This window comes from Brienomyrus brachyistius, chromosome 11 (genome assembly GCF_023856365.1).
Source record: "Brienomyrus brachyistius isolate T26 chromosome 11, BBRACH_0.4, whole genome shotgun sequence".
Lineage (NCBI taxonomy): Eukaryota > Metazoa > Chordata > Actinopteri > Osteoglossiformes > Mormyridae > Brienomyrus > Brienomyrus brachyistius.
Window position 1 is genome coordinate 3636295 of NC_064543.1, and position 11300 is coordinate 3647594.

Here is an 11300-nt window from a genome sequence, read left to right on the forward strand (position 1 = left end):
ATGAGCACATATATTAAAACTCATATGGCGAAGAAGTGCCGCCACAAAGAGTTAAAGCTGTGTAGTGATTATCACAAGAGGAGCTTGTCTACATTACAGCGCCCTTTTCCCGTTGGATACTTGCAACGTGCCGGGCAAATTCTACTAGTTACACTGCATACACGTTTCCCTCTGAGCTCCTTATTTCAATGTGACTAGACAATGTATTACTGTGTAAATAAGAATTATTCCAGAAATTTACAAATACTATGTCTTCTGTTGTATGATTTGTTGAGAACATTTATTGCCATTTCTAACTAGTTGTCATCTCTTTCGTTCAAAGCACATTCATATACCATACGCCAGACAAATCTGTCCAAGTTCTGCCTCATTCTTCAGGTGGCAGCACAGCTATATCGGATAAATTTACTGACATTCACATTCTGCGGAGCCATGACACTGACCTTCCACCCCCACCCGATCTCAAGCTATCGCTCCTAAGCAGGCCACCCAATGCGGGCATCAGTAGGAACTCGAAGATTGCTACAGTAACTGCAGAGTGATTCTATTTGTGGTAACTTACAAGACATCACCGCTAGAGGGCTCACATCCTCCTAGACTGCAGTCGAGACAATATTTCTGCAGCACCCTGTGTGAAACTTTCAGAGGATTTTTTGTGATGACTTTACTGGACTCTGATTTACTGCTTTACTCTTGATCTTCTGCCAATTATGTCAAGCACAAGCTGTTATCAGGGAAATATTGGGACACTGGATGTATGTGACAGAAGTAGAGGGATTTGGAAGAATATAAAGCAATTTATTTCACATTGTTTTAGCAAGGTCCTGAGAAAAGCTGGTGATCAGGGTCTTTCTGGACCAACACAAACTCTTCAGCGGGTGAGTCTCTGCCAGACTGCCAGCAGCTACCTCTGCAGGTGTAGACCAGGACTGTCCCGAATTCTAGCAGCAGCTCTGAGAGACAAAGGAAACATCTGACATTCGGTTGCTGTCTGCCAGCATTGTGAAATGCAAAGGAGGACTAAAGCGTTTAAAACTACAAACATCATTTACTGGTTTTATCCAACTCAGACAATATTAATGCACAGAGCTGCAGTTTGCCACATCACACTATTTTTAAGGAAGGCATTAAATAAAGATGTATATATGAATCGGTCATTAAAATACTTTATGTACTATTCAGGGTTCACATTGTGGTTAAATTCACTCAATCTGCCTTCTCTGTCGAGTTGCCACACTAACCTTCCTACCCACCTGATGTTGAATTAATGCTCTCCAGTAAACTGACCAGCGCAGGCATAAGCTGGAACTCAAAGACTCGAGGATTGCCACAATAACTGCAGGGTGGTACAGTTTGTGTTAAACTGGAGCTGGGATCTGTGATGAACAATGGTGCCCCGTTCCAAGAATATCTGTAGAAAAGCAAAGCATTTTGATCAGTTAAATGTGTCACGTTAAACTCAATGTAACAGAAATCACTTTAAAGTGGCTAACAGTAATTTTCCGGTAGGAATCTAAACTGAAAATCCAAAATACCAGTACTGGAAAAAAGGAACTATTCTCAGACACTCTAACAGAAATGGATGCAGCAGTACTAACTGCTGACTAGCATATCCATTACTTAAATCTAGTAGTAACCCCTGCATATGACACAAAATCATACCAGCACATACAAAAAATAGTTCATTACTATCATGCGTGCAGAACTACTTTCATTAATGCCATTTTTTTTCACCAAAGCATTATGAACTCTCTCAAAAGTGCAAACTCAGTGATGGTTTTATGCATGATAAATTTTACAAATACCTTCTTACCGTAAGATTTGCTTCGGACAGAGGGAAATGCATTTCATGAACTTGGAGAACACCTTGTCTCCATGTTTAGCGTCAGTCTTTTCATATCTCTCTACCTCACCTTGACCTTCAAAACTGGACACAACACAAGTGAAATAAAAAGAACAGCCAGACGGGGCCAACAGGCACATTATTTTGCAACTTCTAACATAAGCCAGCAGTGATTAAAAATGGCTCCACACAGACAACTGGTACCAGAGGTGGATATTTCCTCTGGAGGTGGATATTTCAGATCCAGAAAGTAAAACTTCAGACTAAGATTTTCCCCCCCCCCCCCCCCCCCCCCATCTAACAGTTCAGTATAAACCGTCACAGTCACAGAGTACTCAACAAAATCCTGGTCTGGATTTTTACTTTCTGGACTGAACTATTCACCTCTAACTGGCTCATGATGGCTACATGCTTCATACCTTTCTAGCTGCGTTACAGCTACACCCTCTCTCATTTCATACTCGCGCAGCAGCCTCTGGGCATCCTCCATGTCAGTTTGTTCATCGATATCCCCCTCTTCCACCACACAGATATAGTATGGCTTGAAGATGGGCACACAAGCTTCTGGGAACACAAACTCAGGCCTAGCAGAAGCAGACTGATGTTCCTCTGTCAAAGTAAGGGCCTGTAGCCCATAGCTAACGTCCAGCTTAGGCAGAAAGCTGCTCTGAGTGCTCAAATGGTTGTGTGCAGGGCTGGCGGTTGTCCCTTCCTCCTCTTCGATGCCCCAGTCATCTGCACCCTCACACCAGTCACTGGTTGCCATGGGAGGCTCCTTCACCTGGGCCAACTCCATCCTCTGACTGTCACTCTTTGCCTTGATCTCTGATTCTAGGCACTGGGACCGTAGCACTTTCCAGCTATGAATGTTATGCAAAAAACACAATCAAAAAGTAGCATAACTATCACAAAACACATTTCATGGGAGCCGCTAACTGCATGTCATCTTATGCTATGGTGTTCATCGGCATGTGGGCTGTTATATCTTGGCACCTGGCTTTGCATGCAAAAACAGTACTGATTTATTTAAAGCTGCTTGTCATGATATCAAAGCTAAAATGTTAGGACAAAGACATAATCTAAATGCACAAATCCAATTCCAATACTAAAGGTTTTATGGCAACCATGTATAGTAGGATGCAACATAAAACTGATGCATTCATTTAATAAATGTCACACAGCTGACAGATATAACAAGCAGCACACTAACAAGAAACATAAAACGAATACACTAAAAGACAAACATTAATTGAAATAGTGGACACTGATCTGTTACAAGCACAAGAATTGGATGAATTCAAAGCAAAGGCAAACATTGCCTTGCAAAATTGTTCACACCTTGCAGACATTTTCAAATTTTGTTGGATTACAAATAATACAAATATCTTTATCCAGTTACATAAAACATATGAAACAAAATTTATTGGCTGCAGATATCATAAAGAAGTGCTAAAACTGCATAAAAATTTACAGAACCAGTATCTTATTATTCATAAGGCCACCTTTTGCCATAGCCTTGATTCTTTTGAGGTGGATGTGTAGATTTGTAAATTTAAAATACCAATGGACTTAAGTTCCTGATCCTAGTTCATGGAGCCCTTTGGGTGTAAACTGTACAAATTTGCTCCTGCATAATATAAATTGACAAGTATTATCAAAAACAATTTATTTCCAAAAATCATCTCGTAATCCACGTGTTTAATTTGCACACAACATTAACGATTGTCTCTACCTCTCGGTTTTTCCACTGCATTGCTGTTCAGGACAAGCAAACACGTTGATGGTGCGATGATACCGAGACGCCTCCAGGGGGCAGTACACCTGCACAACGTGCGCAAGCGCAGAGCCGCAGATCGCGCAATAAGGGTGTCGGAGTGAAACTGCAGGGAGAGGGTCCTAGAAGACAAATAATTGAAAATTCAGTACGGACATTATTAAATGGTGTCATTTAAACGAAATAAGATGAAGATTAAGCTAATTTTCAAGAACTTGCTAGTGCCGGCCCAGGATTCAAATCCCCGGGCTGAGCTAAGTTATCTCATCCATTACGCCACGTGAGATGTTCATGCGGCTAACTATCAGACTGGCATTTTGTATTATATCACACTTTACGGTTGTACTCCTACAAGTAACATTCATTCAGTTCAAATAAATGTTATCTATTAAGCTCACGCGTAATAATGTTAAATACCTAAAGATCAAAACATTAAAAAGGTGTTGTGTGTTTTTATAACTAGGGAAGGTGTTCGCCAGCTGTACATACTGTGTAAAAAACTGGGCCAGTTCCGTAGATGTAACATTTTATTTAATTAATGAATATATATATATGCGTATAATGTATAGATGTTTGTCTTACCGGTAGATCTCCGATTTTATTAGTGGAAAAAGTTGACGTGCAGTTTTTACCGATCGGCACGTCGCAGAGACCGATCAGCAGCTGGGAGTCCCCCGCAGCCATGCTCATTCACAGCCTAAATGCTCATCGTCAAGTAATAGTTACACTGAACGGAATTTCTGTGTTGGTCAAACGTTAAGATGTGTTCGGCAGAGATTTTTAGCCAAAGCACTCACAATATGGAACAGTTGACGAGTTCTTGTAAATTTAAAGCTGCAAAGTTTTTGGGGACTTAATTGTAGTAATATTTGGGAAACCAAAACCGATTTCACTTAGATGTAAGAGAGTTTAATGACTTAAAGCATGTGCGTCCTGTGATGGGCTGCAGTGCAGTAAGACATACACCCGCCTTGTGCGGTCGGAAGATGGATAAACTGTAATACGAATAACCATATCAATAAAGCTATTTAAACAAACATTTTTTTCAAACTCTTTCAAGCGTCCAGTGTTGTATTTTGCTTCGTGTGACACTTGAGAGTATTTCGAAGCTCCAAGCGGAGGTTTATTCAATTTTCAAAATGATAAATCCATATTTAATAATTCCGTAACATACCTGTCACCCGAACAAAACTAAAGTATTAGGATGCTTAAAATAATCGATGAATGTGAAATTTATATTGCAAGATGTGAAAACGCTTTAAGAACAGACCATCACAGGGATGGCTGTGGTGCAATGAAATGTTGAACGTCTATGGCCGTAAAGTTGTATGTTTGCCGTCAAACGTATTGAACTGTCGTGAAAAGTGTCCCGGATGTGGAAGATTTTGTTTCTGACAACGGGTATAGATTGCTGTATAGCTAAATTTTATGTGAAGTCGAATTGATCATCTTTTGATTTTTTTTAATTGCGTTATTTTGGTCATGGCGGTTGTGCCTCCCAACCGATCCTCGACCGGTTGGCCTCGTGGAGTCAATCAGTTTGGTAATAAATACATCAGCGCCCCAGCCAAGCCCCTGACTCTGGAGAGGACCATCAACCTGTACGCCTTCTTCGGTTTGAGTAGCTCCCGCGTCGAGTTTGTAGTCAGTTATGGTTTCTGGTCCCTATTGTCATCTCTGGCGTTTATCACGTCGCCTGTAGGCGTTTCTGTTCATTCGATGGCTGAGTACAGCTGATGGTACTCTGATGCACTTGTACGATACTGAGTCTTTTTGTACATCTGTGCGATTCTGGGTCACTGTCTCGGATTGCCCAGGAAATGAGATCGGACTTGTGATTTACTGCATGGGTAAATCAGTGAATTGCATCATTAGGAGAAATTGATGAAATAATGCAGTATTTATCGTAATAATACCACCACCGCTGCAAATACTGATGGTTAGTGGTTTTTATTTGCAGCTACCCGCTGACAAACTATACGTTTGGCACCAAAGAACCACTGTATGAGAAAGATAGCTCTGTTGCTGCCCGGTTTCAACGGATGCGTGAGGAATTCGAGAAGATCGGCATGAGGAGGACAGTGGAGGGTGTGCTCATTGTGCATGAACACAGACTCCCACACGTGCTGCTGCTTCAGCTTGGGACCACCTTCTTCAAGCTGTGAGTATGCAACCCAGTCCATTAGGAAGCATGGGTCACAGCACCGAAAAAGCAAAATAAGCTTTATTTACCATGCTGGGTCCATCTCCTGAGATTTATACCATGTAACATTATGTTGCCCAAATCCTGAAATGTGTTATACAACAGTGCCTGTTGAGAGAATGCACTTAAGCTTTAAACTGTAACTCCATTTCATGACCCACAGCCCTGGTGGTGAGCTGAACCCAGGAGAGGATGAAGTGGAAGGACTCAAGCGATTAATGACAGAGGTGCTAATGCAGTGAGCCGTACTAGTGAAGGGATCATGGGGTGCAGTGAGTCCCATTCAAATCTGCATCTTGATGCAGTGTCAACAATCTGATGCATTATATATATATATATATATATATATATATATATATATATATATATATATATATATAAAATAAAGCAACTACTGGTGCGTTACGATATGATTCACCCCTTTTATGATGCAGTGTGATTTGACGCAATACGATGCATTGCAAAAGAACATGATGCTATTCAACTCAGTATGGTACAGAAATGGTTTAAGGAGGGGGAATCAGTTTAAATATTAAATTATTGGTCAAAAATTATTTCCACATTTCTAAATACTACAGGCATAGGGCGTCTACTAATAATTATCATATATGAATGAATCAGATTTTGCTAGTGCAGAGGTGTTAGAAAAGATACATCCAGAGTTCCTGCCAAATTGTATGCAGTGCACACTTTTGTAGTTTTTTTTTTAGCTATCGCATCTAGAGCGATTATGCTGGTGCACCGATGCTAACTGGCAAATCTTACTATCCCTAGCAGGCACAGAACAATGTAGGGAGCTGGGTGATTTGTACATGTCAGGAAGGAAACCTAGCTGGTCTGTAGTCCATTTGCTTATTTAATACTATGAAATGTTATCGAGAACACCAGCCAGAACCTACTTAATGAGCCTTCCTGCCTTCGGTGTCGCTTCCATCGCAGATTCTGGGACGTCAAGATGGGGTGAAACAGGACTGGGTGATTGATGACTGCATTGGAAACTGGTGGAGACCCAACTTTGAACCTCCACAGGTGAGAAGATGAGAAGCAGCCCTGCAATGGGAGTGGGGTCGGGCGGCAGAGTCATGCATGGGATCTTTACTACAGTCAAGGACCAGGAAAATTCAGTTACCTGAATGCATTAAAGTATACGTTATTAAATGTAAGCTGAGAGAATTCAAACAAAGTGGGGGTGAATAACTGAATCTGTCACGTAGGACTAACTGCAAATATAAAAAGCCTTCCTCCGAGACGTGCCGGCTGCTATGTTAGACCAAGCACCCAATTTAACTTACAATTCGCTGCAGAATCAGTGACCCATTTACTGTTTTTTGAATCCAAATCCTCATAATTCATAATTGCCTCTATGAAGTGAATATTTAATGGAATATTTAATGTGCTCTTGTGAAAGAACTTTCTAGATGTCTTATTTCTGTCTGCAGTATCCTTATGTTCCCGCTCACATTACCAAACCCAAGGAACACAAAAAGCTCTTCTTGGTTCAGCTTCAAGAGAAAGGTGAGGACCTGCAGTTTATGGATAATTGGTATTAACAAGAGCAGGTTACTACAAACTAGTGGTCTTATGAATGTCTCAGACCTTAAGTCCTACTGTCAGTCAATGAGTATGCATTTGTAATTGGCCATGCAGCGGTCATAGTGTGTATTTAGTAGTTTTGTCCGTTAAACAAAACAGTACTACTGATTTTATTTCTGCTAGCTGTTGTCACTGTTCTCCTACTTCAGAGAGGCATTTATTTCTGTTAGAAAAGTGGCTTCTATAATGTACAAGTATGGCATGTGATTTAAGTCTTCAGTGTTTGTCTTTGTCTTCACCATTCAGGCAGCACTGTAGGTCTGCCTGCAGCTATCATACAATTCGGAAATGTAGCATTGATGTCGGGTAATTGATCTGCTGGTGTTTAACAGCTTTATTTGCAGTGCCCAAAAACTATAAGTTGGTGGCTGCCCCCCTGTTTGAATTGTATGATAATGCCCCTGGTTACGGACCGATCATATCCAGCCTCCCGCAGCTCCTGAGCAGGTGAGGGGAGATTTTTCTTCTCCGTGCCACTGTCTGTCTATGGTGTTTGCTTTTGTGTTCTGCATGTTAAGCCAGATTTTCTTACTGTGGGGTCAAAAAGATTTTTAGAAGTTTTAAAGATATGTGAGGGGCATGAGTGTGCCCAATCCCTGGTTCAAATCCGGTGCTTTGCAAAGTGATTTCACTATTTCTAAATGAATAAATGTAAATACCGACAAATCGCATGTCTGTCAAGAGGCACTTTGAGGCAAGGCTAATTCCCGATTTGAAAAATTAACACTTCAACAGAATTAAATGCATTGTTCTCCAATGTCATCCATCCCATTGTTTTAATGTAGATCCCCTGTAGGCCTCACTAAGGGAAGTTTGACTCCACTTGGAGCTGCGCCAGCTTTCTCTCAATCAGGGAGCAGAAGCCACACGCATTACATTTACTTAGATGCCATTAACCATCCCAGTAACATACGATTGAGAAGGCAGGGCCAGGTGGTCCCTGGAGCCGTTGAGGTCAAGGCCTATGCTAAAAGGGATTTGGACCGATGGCCTTCTGATCACAGGGCCAGAGTTCTAACCCACAGAGCAACACAAGGCATCAATTACTACTCAGAATGGCACTCATAATATTGCGTGCTATTAATTTTTAAGGTTCCTTGTGCATGGAGGACATACAGCATGTGTGCTGTCATAAGATGTTTTTTTTTCCCTCACATTTACAGATTCAACTTTATTTACAACTGAGGCAAGAGGCCTTGGAGGGGGGTGCAGCATTCAGTGGTCTGTATGTGTGCAGCATCGCTGCAGACCGTCCTGGAGCACAGACACGCGTCTCAGTCGAAGAAAATCCTTTAGATACGACTTTTAAAATCATACAGATGTAATTGTTTTTTTTTCTGTGATTCTTACATGCACCAGTTTTCCAAGTGACTGAGGAAGCGGTTTTTGAGTTTCACCAGTAACATATAAGGTTTTTTTTTTTTAAACCTATCATTTATTATATTTTTTTTTACAATAAATTGAAGGTAAAACTATTGTGTCCGTTTTTGCTCAATACATTTTAAATGACTAGCTGGGCTTGGAATCGTTCTGTGTGTTTGTAAAAAAAAAAACTTTTAAAGTGGCAAATGGCAGTAATTATAATGGTCTGGGTGTATAGACAGTCATGGCAGAGAACCGAGACCACCAACGCAGTCTATAATGTTTAGCGCTTTAACAAATTGATAAAACAAGCATTTTGTGAAGTGACACCACAAAAAGATCTGTAGATCATCAATTATAAATGCATTTGACTGAACAGCCTGTTTGAGCTTGAAACAAACTGCACGTTTGACAGTTTGGGAAGTTCTTTCAGGGCGTGAAACACAAACGACGTGAGGTAGTCTCTCCGAATCTCTGTTGGCCTTGTTGCATTGGAGAAATATGGAGGCAGCCACTACCCAGAGGTGCTGCCTTGCAGGTGAACAGCAGGATATTGAAACCTATCCTCAGCTACCCAAAGTCTGTGAGAATGGGGTCAAAATCTGGATAGAACATTTCAGGCTAAAACAATTTATAATTTAAGCATATAAATGGATGAATAACTCGGTAAAACACCGAATGAACCCTTAGTTCAGCCTTGACTTAAATAGGTAAAGTAAATGATCTACTTGTGATCATAATTTACCCCATAATTTATTTCTTGACAAGCAAATATTCTGATATTGCCTACATCTGAGCAGGGGGCAGCTGTGCAGCTCTTTTCTTAAAGAGGTCAGTGACGAAATTAAAAGTATGATATTAAACCCCATCCCCTTCATTCATCCATCTTCTGACTATCTATCCTGCTCAGATTGACTGGGAGGCACAGGGTACAACATAAGGGTTTCCCCTGGATTGGATGCCAGTCCACTGCAGGCTGCAACAATTGACTGTAGTAAAATGATTAATTACAACCTTCATTGAACAAGAAAAGATTAGGTACAGCACACTAGAAACGTCATTATATTATATGGATTGGGTTCAGCCTGGGAGGATCAGGAATCCAATACACCGAATGCTTCAGGTGAAACCCCCACAGAACAGCAATCTGCGGTGTTAAAATATGCCTTAGTGTTCCTCCAAATGAAGTCACCCTGAGTTAAACTGTCTGCCATGGGAAAAATAACACATTTAGGATGGAAAATAAGAAATATCCCCACTATAGATGAGTTTAGATCAGATTTGGGTCTCTGCAAGTTCTGAAATGTAAGCATTTTAAAACCAGGAAGCTTCTATGCTGATCCACGATCAGATTTCACAGCCCCAATCCTAGTATTAACCTATATAAACGGGTCTTCGGTCTGCAACTGTTTAGCACAAAACCATTAATCACTCAACCAATACAAGTAGCCAAACTACAGACGCTTAATTCAGTGGCACATCCAATCAAATTTACGCAACAGGCATTGATTGGCATAAATTGCCGATTGCACTGCACGCATTAATTAAAACCTATACTTGATATAGGGTCGCGACTGAGTTGGCATGGTAAAGACTGGGTCGCGGTGCAAAAAAAGGTTCAGAACCACTGGTTTAGATGATACTCTCTGATTGGTCTAAGTCACTGTTTATTCAATGCTTTTTAAATACGCCTTTTACTGTAGGTGTATCACGGGCGTCTTTGTTGTCGTTCTTCATATATAAAAGTTACTTCTATTTATTTTAAGATAGGATAAACCATATGATGACCTAAGGGGTTTCTGAAAGCTATCGCTGACCCCGACGTGATTTGAACACGCAACCTTCTGACGTGGAGTCAGACGCGCTACCGTTGCGCCACGAGGTCTTATTTCCGCTCAGGTTTGGTAGGTCTGTCACAACTGACTTAATTAATGGGCTAACGCACACAGCAACTAGTACCCTCAAAATTTCTGCATAACACCCTACATGAAGAAATAACGGAGATTTAGACTGAAATACTTTGTCCTCCCTGTTCCTGTTAATCTTTAACATTGCCATTCTGGACATTGGTAAATGTTTATAATTTTGCATAAAAATAAAGCCACAGCTTTATAAATTAACAAAAGTCCACCTGCGTTAGGCCCAACTGATTTTATGTGTGTCCGCTACATAATCTAACCCACAAAGTTCCATCCTTTATCCATAACTGTTTATTCAGTGCATGTTCGCAGTGAGCCTATTTCAGGAAGAACAGTGAATTATCACGATAATAACAGTGAAATATGGTTAGAATCAAATCTGTCCCTTCAGAGGATACACCGTACAGTAATGTCCCAGTTAGGAAGATGGTGCAATCGTATATTCGGGGAATTCATGGTAACTGATATCTACATTTACTGATATTTACTGAACTGATATTTTAATTTAGGTAATTTCACTTCAATCTCATTTTATATTTACAGTTATGTTTTAACGGAAAATTATACATTTTGCTTTTTGTTCCTAAGAAATATTTCATACATTGT

General features: G+C 40.6%; 2 protein-coding genes and 1 non-coding gene across 3 annotated transcripts; 1 reads left to right on the forward strand and 2 right to left on the reverse strand.

Moving 5' to 3' along the window:
• Nucleotides 1-777: 777 nt before the first annotated feature.
• Nucleotides 778-4915, reverse strand: pdcd2l (programmed cell death 2-like). The gene is made up of 6 exons (XM_049030115.1): nt 4200-4915; nt 3576-3739; nt 2263-2703; nt 1814-1927; nt 1254-1411; nt 778-953 (listed from the first exon to the last, which is right to left on the reverse strand). The coding sequence occupies exons 1-6, from the start codon at nt 4305-4307 to the stop codon at nt 814-816; spliced, it is 1125 nt and encodes a 374-aa protein (XP_048886072.1). The 5' UTR covers nt 4308-4915; the 3' UTR covers nt 778-813.
• A 44-nt stretch (nt 4916-4959) lies between these two features.
• LOC125751392 (cleavage and polyadenylation specificity factor subunit 5-like) lies at nt 4960-8888 on the forward strand. The gene is made up of 7 exons (XM_049030116.1): nt 4960-5218; nt 5578-5778; nt 5984-6047; nt 6760-6849; nt 7260-7335; nt 7746-7860; nt 8577-8888. Exons 1-7 carry the CDS (start codon nt 5100-5102, stop codon nt 8596-8598), a joined length of 687 nt encoding a protein of 228 aa, XP_048886073.1. The 5' UTR covers nt 4960-5099; the 3' UTR covers nt 8599-8888.
• A 1700-nt stretch (nt 8889-10588) lies between these two features.
• trnaw-cca (transfer RNA tryptophan (anticodon CCA)) lies at nt 10589-10660 on the reverse strand. Its single transcript has one exon. It is a non-coding gene; the product is annotated as a tRNA-Trp (tRNA).
• Between the last annotated feature and the right edge of the window lie 640 nt (nt 10661-11300).

Coding starts and splice junctions, on each gene's coding strand:
- LOC125751392 (XM_049030116.1), top strand. CDS start 5,100: ATGGCGGTTGTGCCTCCCAACCGATCCTCGACCGGTTGGCCTCGTGGA. Junction 7,336..7,745: donor GGTTCAGCTTCAAGAGAAAG/GTGAGGACCTGC, acceptor GGTGTTTAACAG/CTTTATTTGCAGTGCCCAAA. Junction 7,861..8,576: donor CTCCCGCAGCTCCTGAGCAG/GTGAGGGGAGAT, acceptor TCACATTTACAG/ATTCAACTTTATTTACAACT.
- pdcd2l (XM_049030115.1), bottom strand. CDS start 4,307: ATGAGCATGGCTGCGGGGGACTCCCAGCTGCTGATCGGTCTCTGCGAC. Junction 1,412..1,813: donor TGTCCGAAGCAAATCTTACG/GTAAGAAGGTAT, acceptor GCTTTTCTACAG/ATATTCTTGGAACGGGGCAC. Junction 954..1,253: donor GAGCATTAATTCAACATCAG/GTGGGTAGGAAG, acceptor TTTGTCTCTCAG/AGCTGCTGCTAGAATTCGGG.